The sequence below is a fragment of the Melopsittacus undulatus genome, chromosome 11 (genome assembly GCF_012275295.1).
Source record: "Melopsittacus undulatus isolate bMelUnd1 chromosome 11, bMelUnd1.mat.Z, whole genome shotgun sequence".
NCBI lineage: Eukaryota > Metazoa > Chordata > Aves > Psittaciformes > Psittaculidae > Melopsittacus > Melopsittacus undulatus.
This window is the reverse complement of record NC_047537.1, coordinates 16,542,804-16,562,507: the sequence shown is the minus strand read 5'-3', so window position 1 is coordinate 16,562,507 and position 19,704 is coordinate 16,542,804. Positions and strand designations below refer to the sequence as shown.

The 19,704-nt window shown below is 49.2% G+C and overlaps 1 protein-coding gene across 1 annotated transcript in view; it reads right to left on the bottom strand.

Moving 5' to 3' along the window:
* Nucleotides 1-9,733: 9,733 nt before the first annotated feature.
* The window catches only part of LOC101879580 (heparan sulfate glucosamine 3-O-sulfotransferase 3A1), a 31,725-nt gene continuing 21,754 nt past the window's right edge, over nucleotides 9,734-19,704 (bottom strand). Inside the window, exon 2 of the mRNA XM_034067847.1 lies at nucleotides 9,734-10,372. Coding sequence (XP_033923738.1) covers nucleotides 9,754-10,372 — 619 coding nt within the window. The 3' untranslated portion in view covers nucleotides 9,734-9,753. The remainder of the gene's footprint in view (nucleotides 10,373-19,704) is intronic.

The window sequence follows — 19,704 nt, the reverse complement described above, 5'->3', positions numbered from 1 at the left end:
TGGGGATGAGTGATTTGGAGATCTTGTCCTTCTCCCTTCTTCTGCTTCTCTTGCATCCTCCCCTAGGAGTTTAAAACTCAGCTAGCAGATAGAGGAAGATGAGCCAAAATACTCCCGTGAGAAGGAAACACATCCAGGCAAGAGGGAATTGGCCTCCCTTGCTGTTCATCAGTGATGCCCCACAGACTGTGGTTAATTTGCTATCCCATCTGCATCCCGGATGGTCTCAGGCAGTGGACAGCTTTGCAAGGGGTGGGAATCTGCAGTGCTGCTCTCCCCATGAGCAGCACAGCTCAGGGCTGGAACAAGGAGCATCACTAAAGGTCTGTGCAGTCTAACAGCTTGTTTGAGCTGGTTTTCCCTGGTGTGTGTAGAAGCTACTGAGGGCCTTGTAGGGATGGGGGCAAGCCAAAACCTTCCTGATAGCCAGATCTCGGGCAGGGGAGCAGGCTGCTACTGGGAAGCAAATGGGAAAGCAGAACCTTTGGGTGAGGAAGGAAAAAGCCAAGGCAGGCTGGAGATCAGGAGCATGTTTAGGGCAACAGAGCTAGCCATCATGGTCAAGAATAGAGGCATTGGGTTCCTGAGCCTATAGAACCACGTCCCCATAATGGGGCATTTAGGGCAATGTATAGCAGCAAAAAAGGATATAGTTCCCATTTGTTCTGTGTTGGAAATCAAGTACCTTAATAGGAGCCACAAGCTTGAAGAAGGGTTTTAACTCTTATTTGGTCTAGTGATAGAAGAGCTGATTGAACTTTCAAAGCCCAGACCTGCAGATATTTAATAAATGCAATCACAAAGTGGAGTTTGGTGATTGGAAGCTGTTAGCAATAAGTACTGCTTCAAGAAACCATCAGATCTGGTACATCTTAGGAGGAGCAGTGAAGCATCCAAAATGCACCCAGTAAGGTTTGTTAGTAAGTATTTTATCCTCCTTTCTTCCTGAGAGATGCCTTATCCAGCCTGGGAATGGGAGTACTGCCCTGAAACTTGACAGAGTAATCACTAGTACCAACAAAAAGCTGAAAGAGGTGTTTTCCTAACAGCTGAGCTAGAAAATGATGTTCCTGTGAACCATCCAGCTGAGAGACAGGGACAGAAGTGAACAAAATTGATTTAAGAAGTTAATTGCGAGCAGAGGAGGAGGCCAGTGTCAGTGGTGCAGGAAAGACACAAGAAACAAACAAACCCTACAGGAAAATCAAACTTAAACATCCACAGAAGACATGCAAATGCAGACGTTTGCTCAATGAGGGGGCCTCTGGATTGTTCCTAATGAACTCTAATGCGAAGAGGAAATTAAAGAACTCTGTTTTCCACTCTGCCTGTGCTGTGCTGATGGGAGGAGGACTGGGCCAAAGAGGAACGTTCCTGCTCCCAGGCTGACAAATGGGACTCGTCAGGGTTTTGTTTTGTCAGTGTATTCTTGTTTGTTAAGCAAAGCAAACAACTGATCCAACCCAACTCGCACTTGAGGCAGAAGGGGAGCCTGGATTAACTTCTCGAGTGAGTGGTTTTCGTTCTGCTTTCTGAAAGGGGCTTCCAAGGTGGCCCCATCTGAGACCATTTCTTCTTTTGAAATAGAAACATCCGGTTTGCTAGGCCATAATACTTTTCAGTTTGAATTGTAAGCGAAGTGTAGCATGAATGGGGCTTCTTTGCCGAAGGTTTGAGAGAATTGAAACCAAATGTTTAAACACTATCTGTCCCAACCCCTTGGCTTGCCCCAGCTCCAATGGCTGTTGTTCTTTTCAACTCTAAATGATATTGAAACTCTGATGTTTATCCCCATATGAGTTGGGAATTGTTTACAACTTTTAGACACTTTTCAGGGACTCCAGACCTGTTTCTCATGTATATTTCTGCTGGCAGCTGCTGTCTAAAGGACAGCTTCAGCTCCTCAAAAAGCAGAAGCATATGATGATTTTCTCTTTAGGAAAGCTGGTAAAATATGGAGTGTCAAACCAGGATGAATTCTCCTGGCCAATTTAGCTGGCTGGGCAGTGGTTGTGTCCAGGCAGGCTCCTTTGCAGCATTTCCCTCTGGAATGCCGATGCTAAGGGTCCAATATGCACCAGGACCTCCCTGTGAGCTCCCCAGCTTTGGGGTGTATTGTTTCTAACAGGGGGTTAGGTGGTTGAAACGTGAGATTCCAGCTTTGGATGGACATTCCTGCACTGCCTGGAAAACAAGCCATGGATTCTGTTTGATGGAGGAAGGATCCACACTGGGATCTGGTGCTGTGGCCAGGGTTAGGCTCCGACTGGAGACTGGTCAACCCTTCCATTAATAAGTAGGTAGTGAAAGCCCAGATGGGATCCTGATGGTGGAAGTGATGAGGTGTACGTACATTCCTACACCAGCAGCATCTTCCAGGCGCTTCTTACATGAGTGTCTGCTCCAAATGACACAGCTTGTGGCAGCTGGGGTAACTGTGGACCAGGCAGAGCTCATATGGCACCTCTCACTCACCAAAACATACAGGGGCAATATCCAGTTTATACAGGCAGAGCTGGCCATGCTCTGAGCCCTGAGCAACTCCTGTGGGCAGCCATGCATATAGTTTCTTCATTTAACCTTGAATCTTCTCATTGTGGAAAATGGAGGAGTTTGGGCTCAGGTCAGTACTGGGTTTGAGTTGCAGGGAACTACAGTAAAGGTTGTTTTAGATCATGGTGTACTGATGTCATGGTCTACATCTTTATAATTCCTATGGCAGGCAGTAGAGATGTGTCTGTAGGGATTAATATGCCCCTGAATCTTTGGACTGTGGCTTCACTTGGAAGAGCAGACCCCGTCTGAGCTTAATCAGAGCCAAAAAATCACCTCTTGTTCAGAAGAGGTGATTTAAACCACCAGGAGGAGATGGCTGCTGGCAGTCCAACAAATCCTGTGATGCTGCTGGATTGATGAAGTGCTTGGAGGGCAAAGCACACACTCTTCTGCACACCCTGAATGCATGGGTCCCGGGAAGCTGCTGAGGCACCGAGAGAGCCCTGGATTGCTGCAGACAGGCGTTGTGCAGGGAGGCAGGTCATTAGAATCATGATAGATTCATAAGATGCATTTTGCTGCTTTCCTCTCTGCTCTTAAACTTGTCCTTCTCAGGAGAATTTTTTCACTCCACTGCCATTTCTTCTGTGCCCAGGTCTCCAGCAGTGAGCAGTATAGAAAAGCTATTGATTCTGTTCCATAAGCCCCGTACAAGGGAAGGTAAGTGCTCCCGAGCCAATACCTCTCAGTCATTTCCTTTAGATGTTGCTCACATGCCTTAAATCACAGCTGTTGGTGAAAGAACAAAAGAAATGAACTGGAGAAACTGTGGCTGAGCAGGTCTAATCCTGTCTACAACGTTACCATTGCCCCAGTGTTAATGGAGGAACTCACAGAGGCGCGATGCTGGTTCATCTGGGAAGCAGGATCCTCCGTTACCAGGACTGTTCTGAGCTGCAGGAGAGGAAGCAGCAAAGAGGTTTGGCAAGGGAGATGTACTTGTGACTGATAAGCTGCATTTGAAGTCTCTCTGCTGTGTTGATGACCTCAGGTAACACACCAGTGAATTTGGTCTCCAGAAGTTACAGTCATCTTAAGAATCATGAGATGCTGATTACCATGCTGAAATGCAGGTCCTGAGTCTTCAAGAGCTCTGCTGGCTCCCAGCAGCTTTCACCATGAGCAGGGCTGTCCATAGGGCATTTCTTGGTCATCACATTTAGAAGATCCCAGGCCAAGTGGTGCGCTCAAGGCTCAGCACAGCATTGGCCTTCACTAGGAACTTCACACCCACATAGACAATGCATCCAAAGCTGCGTTCACACAGTCCTGAGCCCGAGGGCAGCATTGGACCTGAGCTAATGAGAGCTTTCCCTATGGAGCAATGAGCTGTGCTACCTCCGTGCAGCGGTGTGGACAGGCGTAAGATGGAGGAGGTATCATTCCAAAGCCATGGCTGGCCAATGTCTTAGGTAATAAATGCAATGAATTGAGGAATGCAGCCTCGTTACTGCCTGGCGGAGGGGAATTCATTCTGCACATTGGCTTCTCCAGAGTTTTCCGCCCAGGCGTCGCTGACTTCTCACCACCACATCGATATTCCTGTATTTCAGCAAAATTCCCTGCTCCTAATCTGGATAGTCCTGGCTGGGTGGAGTGCAAAACCCACACTGTTAACTCCGGATAGCGGTAATTAAAAGAAAATAAAATCAAAGGTGCTCAGAAAAGGAATGGAAAATTTTTTCCCTGGAAGCCAAAAGATTATATTAAACTTCGGTGGTTTAATAAAATAGATGAAGTTTGGGAGTATATTTTCCCTGGGACTTAATCTGTTTATACATCTAAAAAAGTAAATAGAATATCACTTTACTTGACCACACAGAAAACCCGATACGGGGGGTGCTGCTCCGCTGTATATATATCTTGGTGAATTGCTTCCACCTCAGGTTTCATGCAGTGGGTCCGTTCCTCTCCCACCAGGTCAAGGGAAAGCAGGAATTCGTCAAACACCATGGCAAAATGCTGTGGACGTGGCAGGGCTGAGGGGTGGCTGGTGAGGGGGAGCTGGGAAGACCTGACTTTACAAGGCTTTTTGCAACGTAAAGAAAGGGATATGACAGTATTCCTTGCTGGAGAAACATGGAGTGGAAGAGGTCATAGAAACGACACCAGTGATGCCACGGAGCTGTTCACAGCAGGCAGAGCCCCCCCTCCATGGAATGCCTTTAGGTTTAGGAGCCTAAAATCAGACACAAGGGGGTAATTTTGTGTTTTCCCCTTTATTCATAAACCTGCCCCCTCTTTCCAGGTTGCTGCCGCCAGCAAAAAGAGAGCACAGCCTCTCAGTACCCGTAAACTTTATTAAATGTGTGCTTTTTCGTTCTTCAATTAAATTAAAATCAGTCTGTTTCATAAGGAAATAGCACCAAAGGGAGAAGGATGACAGTATCTCCAAGCAAAGAGGAGGGAGGAGAGAAAACCCAGAAACCATAATATGGGAACAAGAATTCTTTTTAATGGTTAAGGAAATGGGCAATTTTAGGGGTTTTTCCCTTCATTTTGGAGACCTAGCCTTGTGTATTCCAGTGTGGCTGTGGGAGAACCGAGGAGGCTAAGGACCAGTGTTAGTCAAGATCACTCAGCACAGGGTAGGCATCACTGCTTGGAAATGTGAGTTCTTAGTGCAGCACCCCAAAGAGCACCCTGAATGCCACACAGAGGAGCCTCATGCACTGCTTTCCATGGCACGCTGGTGTTTATATTCCTTTTAACTGTGTAAATTATTGGGTGGCAGCATTTCCATGAGAGTTGATTCAGTTCCTTATTGCATGAAATCAGTGCCAACTACAGCGTGGACGCAGCATCCTGGCCCTTGCCCTTCCAGAAGTGGCAGTGATGCAAATCCCAGCAGCGGAGGGGCCAGGTTTTGTCCTGCCAAAACTGCTCTGGTAAAGAAAAGCCCATTTCTCTGCAACATTCCAGGTGTGGCCAGTAGAAACACAGTGCAAAGAGCCTTCCTTCAGTTCAAGTTTGGCTGGAAGCTGCTGCTGCAGTGGGCTAAAGGGAGGTCTAGTGTTCAGCTTCCTTTCTGAATTGGGCTCTACGAGCCTGTGCCAAAGCATGTCACCATCAGTGGAGAAAAACCCAGGTTTTTGAAGTCTTTGGAGGAAACAGCACCCGTACCCTAAAGCTCCAGCTGGTTTCTATGCACAAGAGCTGTGGTACCCCATTTGTGGGGCTACACTGGATGCTCTGCAAACCCAGAGACCTGCTGCTGGCTTAGCAGGGCTAGAGGAAAGGTGTCTGTCTGCTCAAACAGCATTGAATACCAGACTGATTTGGGTTGGAGGGACCTTAAAGCTCATCCAGCTCCAACCCCTGCCACAGACAGGGACCCCTTCCACTGGAGCAGCTGCTCCAAGCCCCTGTGTCCAACCTGGCCTTGAACACTGCCAGGGATGGGGCAGCCACAGCTTCTCTGGGCACCCTGTGCCAGCGCTTCACATCCCTCATTGTAAAAGATTTATTCCTTATGATGAATTTGGCTCTTGACAGGATGCTTTAGAAAGTGCTTTTTTTCCTCTTTAAACAAATGTTCTAAAATCTAAATGTCGTGTGGTATATAAGCCTAAGCTTCATCAGTGCCTAATGGCATATTTGATTATTGGAACCAGAGGAATTTTAATACACCTGATTAGTTTCTCATCGTTAATGTATAGATTTTTCTACTTAATAAAAAAGTAATCAAACCTTATAGGTCACTTCTTTATTTATAGCTCCTTTTGCTTTCCTCTCCTATTAATATCTGCACTCAATACAGCAGGCCTAGGAGGGGTGTGGTTTTCAATAGTTTACTTCCAATTCTTCTTAGGTTAAAATAATCTAAACTTCATGGTTGGATTTTCAAATAAGCCTAAAGAGTTGAGAGGCTTAACTGTTATTAGAGTTCAAAGCACTTTGATTGCATGACCTCTGTTAAAAGCCGTCGTTCATACATGGAGGGATTTTCAAAGATACTTATGGCCCAGCTAAAAAAAATCAATTCCAGTCTCAGATCCCAAAATAGTTTTACTGGGTGTGCAGCAAGGGATTCAAACCCTCAGGAAGTCGAGGAAGTGGAATAGTCAAGCATTTAGGGGAAAGTATGATCATGTAGCTGAGTTCAGTGTGCTGGGGAGAGTTTTAGAGGCACATATGATAGGCTTGTGTACACACCAAAGCTCTAGTTGATGACAGTGATTTGGTGGCAGTTGTGGCAACTCTTTGTATGAAGGTGGTTGGTGTTGCTACAGCTAGTTTAGTATGGGAAGAACAATCTGTAGCACTATAAAGCTGCTTTATACTAGTCTAAATGTGACCATGTGAGAGACAATAGCAATACACTTAGATTGACTTTTAAAATCATATGCTTAAGCGAAGTTTCATAGTCATAGAATGATTTATAACATTTATACTTGGGTACTTGATTTGGGCTGAGGTAGAATTAATTGTCTTCATAGTAAGTGTTACGAGGCAGTGTTTGGATTTGTGCTGGGAACAGTGTTGGTAGCACAGGGATGTTTCCATTACTGTGGAGCAGTGCTTACACAGTCAAGTCTTCTGGTATTCACCCACCAGTGACTAGTCTGGGGGTGCACAAGGAGTTGGAAGGGGACACAGCTGGGACAACTGACCCAAGGGGTATTCCAGGCCATGTGACATTATCCTCAGCATATAAAGCTGGGGGAAGAAGGAAAAGGGGACTTTGGGAGTGATGATGTTTGTTTGTTTTGTCTTCCTAAGTCATCATTGCATGTGATGGAGCCCAGCTTTCTTGGAGATGGCTGATCATGGGGAGTGGTGAATGAGTTCCTTGTTTTGCTGCTGTGTGTAGCTTTTGCTTCACCTATTAAACTGTATTTACCTCAACCCATGAATTTTCTCATCCTCCTCCCATTCTCTCCCTCACCCCACTGGGGAAGCAGTAAGTGAGTGGCTCCATGGGGTTTAGTTACCGGCTGGGGCTGAACCATGGCAACTTGTCACAGGCATCTACACATTAGCCCAACCTTAAGTCTCCTTGAAATACCAAAGAAACAACATTCTTAAATCTTCTTTTCAGCTCAAACCTCAGATTTGGTGCCTCTATAGTGCTGGCATTGCTTGGTTGTGCTGGCCTTGCTCTTGCTGCCAGCTTGGCTTTTGCATGTGGATGGAGTGGGAGAGATGGTGCCATCTCCCACTCCTGCCCCAACAAGCCTTGGTGTTAGAAAGGTTTTCGCAATCGTCAACCCCCATCCTTTTGGCAGCGTCTTAAGCCCCTTCCCCCTTGGTGTGGCTGACATGGAAGAGAGTAGATTTGTCCCCTTGTCTCCAGTGACACGTTGGAAAGACCATTACTAAGAACCCAACACTCTTCCAACTTCTCTGAATTGGTAGCTTTGAGCTCCAGCATTGAGCTGCAGAGATGATAACAACAGCAAGGGGAGAAGGTCCTGGGGCCTCACAACACTAATGAAGTTATTTTAATTACCTTGGGAAATGGTCCTTGCATTCAAACCCATGTGGGTTTGTGTCTTCAGGGAACAGCATCCTCGAGAATGGAGGGAGTGCGCAGGGGTGGGTAGGAAGAAGGAGAGTAGGATTGCATTGGAGGGGATGTGGCTTCACAGCAGCAGTGGAACTTGGAGCCATAAACTTTAGCAGGACCCAAGCTGTCTTCCTAACTGTCAAACAGGACAACCCAAGGTGGAGATAACTCCCTCTTGGGTTAAATGATAAGTTCAGATACAATTCTCTTTGGACTCCTGAAATCTGTGCTCTGCTGTGACTTTATTCAGCCCTTGTGCAGTGAGGTCCCCAGGCTCCTTCCTAACCAGATATCCAGGTGATCCCCAGATTTGTTTTATTCCATAAGGGGATTTTTGACATTAGACTCAGGAGAGGGAGCATCATCTTGTGTTTGTACAGCACCAAGCAATAAGTAGGTGCTCCCACAGTCCAGAAAATGCTGAAGTTAAGGAGGCAGCAGCTAAATGAGCTAATACAAGATTGTGCTTCACTAAGATTTCAGATGCTGAGACATTTTTACCAGCCAAAAAGGGGATAAAGGTGGATTGATTTGCCTGATGATTTTTAAAGTCCTGCACAGCCGATACTCTTGTCCTGCTTCCCCCTTGGTTCTCCTTTAGGAAAGGACAAGGAAACTTCCATCATCTTCCCCTGATTCTCTCCCCTTCCTGGACATGATTTTTGTTCATTCTTTCCCAAACAACCCTTTTTCCAATGTTTTTCTTTTAGGACTGCCCCAACTTAAAACATTCTTCATTATGGCTTAAATAGCATCCACCACACACTGTGAGCTTGTTTCCTGCGTATGAGTTGGGGAGTAGCGGGTTCCCCATCACCTTCGAAACAGGCATACCACAAGTATCAGCTCAGTATGGACCTTCCTTGCCCATCACCCAGATCCCTTCAGCTGGGCCCCCCTGTGCTCTGCCATCAGTGTAAAAGGGGTGCACATTGCTGGCAATGGGGAACACTGGTTTAGAGCCAGTGCCTATGAATGAGGCTTTTGACTACCTGGTAATTTTCATCATAGAGTCAAAAGAATCATTTGTTTTCTTTCACTTTTGGCTACCAAAATTGTTTTGTCTCAAAACAAAACAAAGGATTATTGGTTTTGGCTTCTGTGAAGGTGAAAAATAAGTTTGGTTGATGAAAAGAGCTTGATTTAGTGGGGGGCAAAAGTCAAACAAAAATTGGGATAAATGAAACAGAAATTCACCAAAGGTTTCATGCAATAAAGAAAACCCCCTAAGGTAAGGTTTTGAAAGCCAAATTAGGTATTAAGCCTCCTTTGTTTCACTGTCAAAAGTGATGAGGTCTGGTCTCAAATGGCATTTGCAAGCCAAAATGTGGCTGCCCTTCCAGTAAGGCTCCGAGCTCCCCAAGCCCCCCTGTCACTTCCTGAGGACATCTGAAAGCTTTACACCTGCTTTTTGCCTTGCAGAAACAGGGCTGAACCTGGGGCCCATTGAAGGGAGCAGGAGACATCAACAGGACCAGGCTGCTGCTCACAGCCTCCTTTTGGGATGGACACATCACCCCATTGCTGAGAGAAGAAAGAAAACAAAGCAATGCCAAAAGAAAAAAATAGAACAAATCATGTTTCAGCACAACTAGTATTTTTTTTTGTATTTTTCCCCCCTCTACTGATATGTAAAAAAAATATATATTATATTATATTTTCCTTTTCTTAAATTATTATTTTCAGCCTCAGTCCCAGCCGAAGTCCTGCCCCGTCATCTGGTAGAACTTCATGTTGAAGGGCCGGTAGAAGTCCCGCAATCTCTGCACCACCTCCTGGTCTATGTCGGGGTGGGTCCTGCCTTTCGTCTTGCCCAGGCAGTGGGGTTTGCTGCTGCCTTCCGCCTTCTTTAGGCACGGGAAGCCCTTGGTTTTGTTGAAGTAGAAGTGTTTGTCGGTGATGATCCTCTTGAGGCCCAGAAAGTCCTGGACCCGGCCCAGCTCCCCCGCGGGGTCGCTGATGAGCCTCTCCCCGCTCACAAAGAGGATCTGCCCGATGGGGAAGTAGAGGAGCCAGTTCTCCAGGTGCTTGGCGTAGATGCCAATCTGGATGGCGCTCCACGAGGTGTCGATCAGGCCTGTAGTCCTGTTTTTGAAGGTCAGGCTCTCAAAGGTGGGGATGTCGGGCTTCTTGGAGAGCGTCTGCGTGTAGTCCGAGATGGCTCTGGTCACGGGGTCCCGCACCACCACGATGAGCTTCGTGCCCTTGGACATGGAGGAGATGCGTGCCGGGGCCTCCTTGGTGACGAAGTAGCTGGGGGTCTTCTCCATGGTGATCTGCCCCTCCAGGGTCCTGGGCATGAGGTCCCTGAGAGAGGGATAGAGAAGGACACGTTAGTGCTGAATGCCCCTGGGGGGTGCTGCTGCATGCAGTGCTCTGGGATGTCCTGGGTACCAAGGGCAGGATGCTCCCAAGCCTGACACCTCCAGCCCAGAGCCCAGCTTTCCTTCCTTATGTGCATTGTCCAGAGACCCATAGTGCTCTCATTCAGGAAAGCATCTAAACACACTCCTGACTCCCCACTTCTTTAACTGCCTGTCAAATTAGATCTAAATCCCTTTTGCCTATTCAAGGCCTCTAAGGGGCTTTTTGAGGGTGATCCCACCTCCCTTCTTGCAGTGGCACTGTAAGAGCACAGCACATGTCTGCAATCCTAATGCCCTATCCCTTTAAATTCCTCCCTGCCCACATTGGGGTTTCCTGCACATTGGCTTAAATTCCCTGGAATAACAGTGAATTTGTGGAGTAACAACACTCCCTTCCTGCAGGGCACAAGGGATTTTCATGGGCCAGGATGCAAGACTCTATCTTTTGGTATTTTCAAGGTGGCAGCAAGCTGATGTCACATAAAAATGTGCAGTATCAGCCCCCTGACCTCAGCGATTTCCTTCTTCCACCCAAAGTAATCTTACACTTTGGGAAGCTCTCGAGCTGGGAGTGGGAAGGGGCTTGAGGCTCAAGTCAGGTTCCATCCTGCTCCATGGTCTCCTTGATAGTTCAGAGCCCTCCTGGGCCAGGCGTTGGATATGGTTTGCTAAAGGACCATAGGATTTGGACACGGGATAACCTGAGCTCCTCGATGTTAAACAAGGCAAACCACGAAGGTATAGGACCCACAGGAGCAGCCATTTGCTGCTCCTCCTGGGTGCTCCCAGTTCCAATCCTTGCCTGCCCCTCCACATCCCATCCCCTCGCATTCCCACTACCCCATGTATCGCACTCCCAGACAGGAGCCAGCACCTACACTGATCCCCACGATCATCATTTATACACAAACCCTCCATCCCTCCTTCCATGCTCTCAGCAGTTGCTGCAGCTCAGCCTCCTTCCAACGGCAGGGAATGGGAGATGGATGGGAGGTGGCTGCAGGTTCACTGCAGTGCCACCAGCAGTTCTCATGGCAACTGAGTCCTAAGGAGCAGGGACCTGCATCCCCCCCATGCCCTGACCCCATGTCTTTGACCCCGCTGTGGTTGCAGCACCGTGTGCGTGATGAACGGCTCCTTGCCTGCCTCATTGTTACAGTCCTGCAGCAGCAACATCTGGTTTGCAAACCTGTGCAATATGCCAGCAAAATTAAACTCATCTATCAAAAAAAGCAACAATGAAAAGCCAACAATGGCTAAAAAACACCAATAACAACCAAACCCCAGGCTGAGTCGTTACATTACAAATGAGGCAGTGAGGATTGACCCGTCCTAAAGCAATTCTATTTGCAACCACATTATGGAGAGGCAGAGCAAAGACATGGATCTTTGATGAGGCTTTCTGGGGAAACTCCATGAATTGGGACATGCAGGCTGGAGAAGGAATGAACTCAGGGATATGAGACAGCGCTCGTGCATCCTAGAGGATGCAAAGATATAAAGGCAATCACTGCTGACACTACGGGAGGCCTTTGCTGAGCAGACACACTATTCTATGGTGGAATTTGCCATCACCTGATGCTTCCAAAAGTAGAAATGGTTCAGAAACAAACTCCATGATGGATGAAATAAACTGAAGTCAATGAAATGTGAGAGTCCCTGAGCCCCTCCAGCTGACTGCTGTTTGTGCTGTGATAAGTGTTGAAATCTCCGCTGTGTCTTCCCATGGAGGAGATTAACCCCTTTCGTGGCAAAGCTGCAACACAAAAGCTTTCTTCAGCGCCCAGGAATGAGCACGCAGCTCCTCTGCCAGGGCTGGCGGGCAGGGACATGCCAGGAGCCACGGGGAATGTGCTACCACAGCTTTTGGGAGATTAATTAATTACAAAGGGCATCTTTCATGGGCACAAACAGTTGCCTGGAGGCCTCCTCGGACCGATGGCATCTGGGTTTTATTGCAAAAAAGCCACTTGAAAAGACAAGAACCACAAAAATGTTTTTGGCAAGAGCAGCCACCAGCGAGCCCTGCCAGAATAAATGCATTCTGTTATTTTAATTTTAGTAGAGCTCGGAGCTTTATTTAATTACTTAATAGGGGAGGAAGACTTTCCTCAAAGGGAGCGTTTCGGCTACGTGTGCATATGCATAGTTGGCCTTTTCCACGTCCATACTTCCCAGCAGCGGTGTCTGAAATGGTCATTCCCGTGTCTGGCCAAAGCCCCTGGAGGTAGTTCATGGGGCTGCTGCTCACTGAGGGGTTGCAGTCCCTTCCCCACCCCACTGGGCTTCACAGGCCTTCACTTTGGTAATGGAACAGTTGGATTTGTGTTCCCTTGGAGCTGCTGCACAAATCCTCCAGCACTGGTGGGAGAGGTGCAGCTGCGGGGCTGCAGGAAGGGGCTGGGGGTGATGCTGTGCTAGGGCTGGGCACTGGGATACAGGACCAGTGATTCACGTGGAGCTGCACCGATGCCCGTCCTTGACATCGGCTCCCAATACTCAGACACTCCTGGTGTGGGAACTGACCTTTATTATGGCTTTTGGATCTCTCTATGGGCTGTAATGATGCCTTTAAAAAGCTTGACTTTGAGTTTCCCAGGGCAAGCAGGGTGTGAGTTGGAGCCATGCCCTGGAGATCAGAGTCCAAGTGACGGCACCTGATCTCGAGTCCCTTGTTAACAATACTGGGGAAGAAGCATCACTTTCTGTCACAAAACCAGAGTACCAAAGCAGGTTTCCCCCCCTACAAGCCTGAGCACCCTGTGCTTCTGGAAATACAGCTTGGAGGAACAGATGCAGTGCTGTGTGATGCTGGTATCTGCCAGCAGCCCATGCTGCGTACCCACCTCAGCTTCATCAGAGCCAGGAAATGGGCTAAACCAGCTGGTTGGCCTCAGCTGACCTGTGCTGCTGTCCCACCAACTCAAAGCAGCAAGGAAAGCTGGTGCTTGGCGAGAAAACAAGCACCGGTTGTTCCACAAATGAGATTTTGGGGAGGGGACAGCCTGCTTCATGCAGGAGGAGCAGCCCCGTGCTGCTGTTTCCCATAGAGGTCATTGGATCCAGAACACTGGAGGTAAGTTTGCTGTTTGAAGTCCATCTGCTGCTTTGCTCCCAGCTGGACCCAACCATGTCCTGCCCACGACCTCCTGGGCTCCTTGGCAGCATGTGAGGCATTAAAAGCAGCTGTGGATGGACCTTTCCCACATAAATCTAGTCCAGATCTCTCTGGAAGGGAGGCTGACGTCGGCAGATAAGGGCAGCTCTTTAACAGACCTCGTGCCATTGCAACCCAGAGCGATAAATAAAGCTGCTGTGATTACAGTGATCAGCCTCACGTGCTCTCTGGCCTCTGGTTAAACCTTCCCCTATTGTGTGCTAAGGGCAGGATTTGTCTCCTCTTAACCCCAGGATATGAGTTCCTTCTCCCCACCAGTCCTAGTATGACTTCCCCACCAGAGCCCAGGTATCCAGGCTGGATGGATTGAAATGATCATCCAGAACAAGGGGTGCCAAGGTTGGTGCCACGGAGAAGTGTCAGTCCAGGGTGAGCACTGTACTGTACTGAAGAAGCATCTCAGTTGTGGGGTCTTGCTCACCCTTCTCCATCCAAGTACGTGGCCAGGTTTACCTTGAGCTCACTGGCAGCAGTAGTGAGTTTGTGCACTGCCTGAAGTGGCAGTTGACATACAACTGAGGAGGATGCAGAGAATGGGTTTGGACCAGCACTGGGGTTTGCAGCAACACAACCCAGGGTGAATGAACAGTGAAGGACAAAGAAAGATCCCAGCAAACAGCCTGAAATTGCAAAACACCATCAACCAAGTCCTGAGATGGAGGAAAACCCACATCTGGGGCATGTGCATGGCAGTGGTAACCTGGGGATGCTGTTTGTGTCTCTGGACCCCTCTCACACGCTGCTGATTCAGCTTGATGCTCTCCCATTCCCCTGCAGCAGCAGCAGAGGCGGTGAAGGAGGAGCTGCCTCTGCTCCCTTCCCCAGCACACTGATGTTTACCCTTGTCTTTGGCCATGTTCCCACTGACCTGGCCACAGCCCCAAAGGGGCAGGCAGGCTGGGAGCTATCTGCTGGATAAAGGATGGGAATGAAGCAGGAATGCGAAGCCAGGGTTTCGCAGTCTGTTTACACAGAGCTGGGCTTTCCCGAAGGTGCTGCTGACTTCAGCTATCAGGGTTGTTCCATTACACAGCCTGCGTGTTGCAGTGGGATGATGGCACATGGCGGAAGCAGAAGGGCACTGCTTCCTTCCATGCATCCCAAAACCCATTCCCTGCACAGCCGGGGCTGGGGGGCCATTGTTGCAGCCTCCAGCTGCTTCTTCCATCTTTGCCACTAACCTGAGCAGTGTCAAGCAATGGGATATACACAAAGAAATGGTGGAGAAGAAAAACCCCCAGGCAGATATTGGGAGCATCCAAGATGGAAACACTCCTTTGATTAATGTGATATCCATTAACATCACATTAATGAATGTGGTAACAAGCACCTTAGAGCAAGCTTCAGAGACCAAAAACCTGCCCTCTGTTACTTTCTGCCCTGTGCAGTTTAACCTAACTGCAGTTTGGTTTTGCTCCACATCCAATGGCTGGGATCTGGGAAAGGAAGTCTCTTGTGGTGGCAGGTGCTGTTTTGAAGGAAGTGCCACTGAAGAGGTCATTGCAGGAAAAGCTCTATCAAAGACAACACTGCTCCTTCTGAGAGAGCCCAACAGCCGAGCTCTGCAATCAGCTGCGGGACCCTGGATCCCACGGAAGAGCCTTTCCGATAGGGAAAGGTCAAATCTGCTCCCAGAAATGTAACATGGATCAGAGGAGGATTGGACACTCTCACACCAGCAAACACCCATCCCTCATCCTGCTTTTGCACCATGAAGTGATGGCGTGGTTAAAGGTTAACAATTACCTGGGCTTTGTGTATGGGAGGGAGAAGAAGAGAAGAAATATATCTCTGGGAGCCAGAAGTATCCAAGGCTGCAGTGAAACCCCCTCCATCAACCCCCCAACAAACCAAGCAGCACCGAGCTGGGCACTGCCCTTCAGAACCACTTAGTATGTTCTGCCTCTTGCTCATGTGCTGCCTTCTGTGTGTCAAGTATTAAGTGACTGGCATGATGGTGGATGCTATGGCAGGGCTGGGAGAGCAGAGCACAGAGGGAAAATGAACTGAAGGGGCTTATTTCACCTCTCTCTTCCCTATGGCAATGCTGACAGAGTTTTTGTCTCCAGGAAGGGGCCAGACAGTGACAGGCATGGGGAGAAACACAAAGCTATGGTGAAACTGAGGCACAGCAAGCACTGTGATGATGCAGCCTCGTGCCCTCAGGGCAGTGTGCATTGCTCCCTGCAGCCACCAGCAAGTTGGCTTCTCCTCTCCCCGTGTTTCTCTTTCTCTTCCAAATCACTTAAAGCAGTGTAAAAATGTAGTAAAAACCCAACCTGCAGTCACAACACTCGTCTGTCCCCCACCCTTGAGCCCACCCTCCCAGAACTGCCATTACACCATGTACGGGAGATACTTGAAATGAAAGATGCTCTGGCAAAAGGGATAACTTGATGCAACCAGTGGTGTGTTCGCATATATGGATTAAAATACGCTGCCTAAAGAGATGAGTGCGTCTGTCCTGTGAGGCCGGTGTCTCAGCCCAGGGGCTGTGCTGCACACTTGCTTTGATGAGCTGTGAGGGCACGTTGGAGTTAGTTGAACCTGCTGCTTTGCCTTGCTTTAGATGTCGGGCAAAAGCATTAAATGGGAAGATGCCCATCAGGAAACGGGTAAAAAGTGTCCAGAAAAAAAACCCAAGCAAAACTGTGGGACTGAGGGAGCTGCAGGGAGAGTGGCAAAAGATCAGAGAGGTCTGGAAGGAGAAAGGAAAAACGCTCATTGTTTCACTGGATGTAAAATCAAATCCAGCTGATGCTAAAGGACAGTGTTGCCACTGGGTTTATAGAGGATGGATTGGGCTGAGGCTGGAGTGACGTAAGAGTCAGGGATAGCTCTGGGAGAGGACAACCCATGGGTCTCTCCCATTCCTACCATTGTGCCGCAGTGGTCCCTGGGTTATTTGCTCCCAGATGTGCTGAGGAGCCTCCTGACACCTTGGTGCACTCCCTGTGCCCAGTTCAGCAGGATCCCTCCCAGGACACAGGGTTTTTACTATCCCAGCACTCCAGGAGGGGTTAAGAAATCAAAGCATACATGAGAACAGTGCTGGCATGAGCGGGCAGCTCTCAAAGCACATGGGCTGCGTCGTTACTTTTAGGCACACAGCAAACACCCCAAAGCCCAGCCCTGGTGGTGGGCACAGCCTAAAGCATGGGCTGCAGGGATGGTCCCTGCTGGGTGCTGCAGCACAGCCCTGGCCACAGGCATCACTCAGGATAAACGTGGCACAGTGATAACGTGTGAACCCCCCCACATCTTCCCACCTTCTCCTGTCACAGAGCATCTCTCCTCATCCCTCCAAATCCAACTGTGCTGTGCTCACTGCTGGCACCCAGTCAGCAGCACCGGGAGCTCCCGAGCTCATCCTTACAGCGGATGCTGGCGTTTATTTGAGCAAGTCTGGTATTTATGTATCTCATTACATCTGCAGCCGGTAGCATCTGTTTCCACGCTGTATCTGTCAAGCAGCATCTTATCAGTGGAGCTGCCTTCCCGTCCCTCCCTCCTCTCCTTCCAGTTCAGCTCCCTCTCAAGTTTAGGAGATAGCTGACGGGCTGACACCAGCATCCGTGGTGCAAACCTCCACCTAAACTGCAGCCCGCAGGGACCCCCAGGTTGCCCTGTCCCCATCCAAACCCCCTGCAGCAACCAAAGCCCCAAAGCAGGCTCTGTCCAGGGCAGGGTGAGACACAAGGATGAGGCAGGCAGCTGGGCACATCTGGGCATCCATGCTGTGCCCATCCTGTCACAAGCACCTGTGAGTCCACCCAAGGGCTATACCAGGCTCCGGGGGGGGTCCCTAGCAGACCCCCCCTCCCAAACTGCACCCCTGCTGCAGCTCTGCTCCTTTGTGGGTTTAACCTGCTTCTAAAACAGGCACTTGGACACTAAACTCCAGTTCATGGGGGCAATGACCGCTGTCACCCCACCCTGAGGCTGCAGGCAGGAAGCCACCTCCTTCCCAAGGGCTGGAAAACCCATCAAAGGAATGCTGCGGAGAAAGTGGCCTGTTTGCACGGGCTGCTGCTGATAACTGCAGGTGGATGCTTTCTTCCTGCATCTCGGGAACGTGACCTGTTCCGGAAGCACAGGAACAATCCTGGCCAAGGGCACACACTGATGAGACCCGGCAGGAAGAGGCAGTGTCCCCAAGATAAGGGGCTCATTCTGCCCCCAAGAGACACCCCTATGAGTAGGCACATGTGTAACTTCACACTGGCTTCCCCAGCACTGGAGTGATGGGGCTTGGGGTGATATGAAGGGGCAGAGGGGCTGCAAAGGGATCTTTGCTCACCAGCTGCCCTAGGAAGGGACATTGCACGAACCAGAGCTAATTACAGCCCTCACCCTAATTGCTCTGATTAATTGTCACCAAGCAGAGCTGCTGTTCTGAGGGCAGCAGGTAAGTGGGGAGCCCTGAGTCTCCTGGTTCCTATGGAAGGTGATGCTAATGACAAGAGGTGATGCTGCTGCCCCAGCATCCTGCAACTGGTATGGGAGAAGGAACCCTGCTGGGAAGCACAGCTGGGCATCTCCTGGAGACCACCAGTGTCTAAGTGCTATCGACAGGTAGAAACTCTCTGATGCCATTAGCCATGCAAGCCATTGATTTTCTTTGCTGGAACAAGAAACTCACTGGGGCTGTGGCAATCACGGGTGGCACTGCTGCTTCCTCCAGGCTGACCAGCTGGGCCTTTGGGAAGGGGAGGTTTGTAGCTGTTTGTTTTCTTTCCAATGGCTAAAATGCCAAGTCATCCTGGAGCATTTCTGCATCCATCTGGGAGGATGCTGGGTCCTGCATTGCTGGTAAACCCCTGCTGTCTGACTATCAGCAGACAAACTGCTCCAGAGCCCTTGGCCATAGACCCCTTTTACCACATCACCATCCTTTGAGACACCAGCAGGCACCATCTACTTTCTCTGCTGGGGCTGAGGTGGGTTCATCAGCCACCTCTCCTGCTGAGGAGTCTTGCAGTGCTTCCCCCCCACTCCAGCCTGGCCATGAGCCTGCTCTTTATCCCAGCCCTAGAGCTCTTTATCCTCAAGGCACCCCAGCAGCCTTAATGAGCACACCTTTGGGGTGTGCCATGCACTGGGGACCAAAAACCCTCTATTACCCCATCAGACCTGAACCCTGTGCTCACCACCTCCAGCAGTGGCCACATGCATTTTTGATGCCCCTGTTTTTACATATCAGTGGCCTCTCCAGCACCAGGCACCTTCCCCAGTGAGAGCTTAACCCCAGCTTAGTTAGGCCTCCAAGCATAAGGCATGAGCTGTTTGCCAGATTCCTGCAGCACCAGCTAATTCTTGTGAGGCAACAAATCAGGCCCACAGCGAGTTCATCATATTTCCAATGCAACTCCCAAATGAAAAGTGATTCCTCATTTCCCAGATGGATTTGCTTGGGTAAATTCAGACTTCTCCGGCTGGTTCTGTTGGTTCTTTGGCGCTGTTTTTATTGTAACTGCGATGCCTCTTAATGAAAATAGACACGACTTCTGCTCTCTTCTACAGATGCCTCTATTCTTCTGCAACCTGCTGATTCCCCTCTATCCCCCATATTATGCCAAAGAGGATTTCCAGCTGAGACAATGGGCAAGATCCTTTCACAGCTCTGTACCCTCCTTTTCTCCTTTGCAAGTGCATAAAGTTACAGATCAAGAGCTCCCAATCCCACTCTCACCATGCATGGGAGCAAGTCACTGATGGACTGCTGGCGGAGGACAGTCAGTGCATGGCTGGGAATGAATCCCATGAACCCAAGGCAGGGGTTTGCTGAGAAGTCCATGCCCTGTTTGCCCTCTGCACAGGGAGTCACAAAACCCCCTTCCATCACACAGAAGGGTAAGTCACAGCCTTCATAGCAACTAGCATAAACTTCAACCTGGACCTCATCCTCCTTAGTCCTACATTAGAATACCCAGCTTGAGGACCTGCATCATAGTTCTGAATGTGCAGTGCATTTTTTGTTCTTATTAAACAGTCTGTATGGGGCTGATCTTTATCCCTAGCTTGTATGTGACAGAACAAGACATGGCACATGCTCTGAAAGCTTACAGAGTAAAGAGAAAAGACTGAGGGATGGG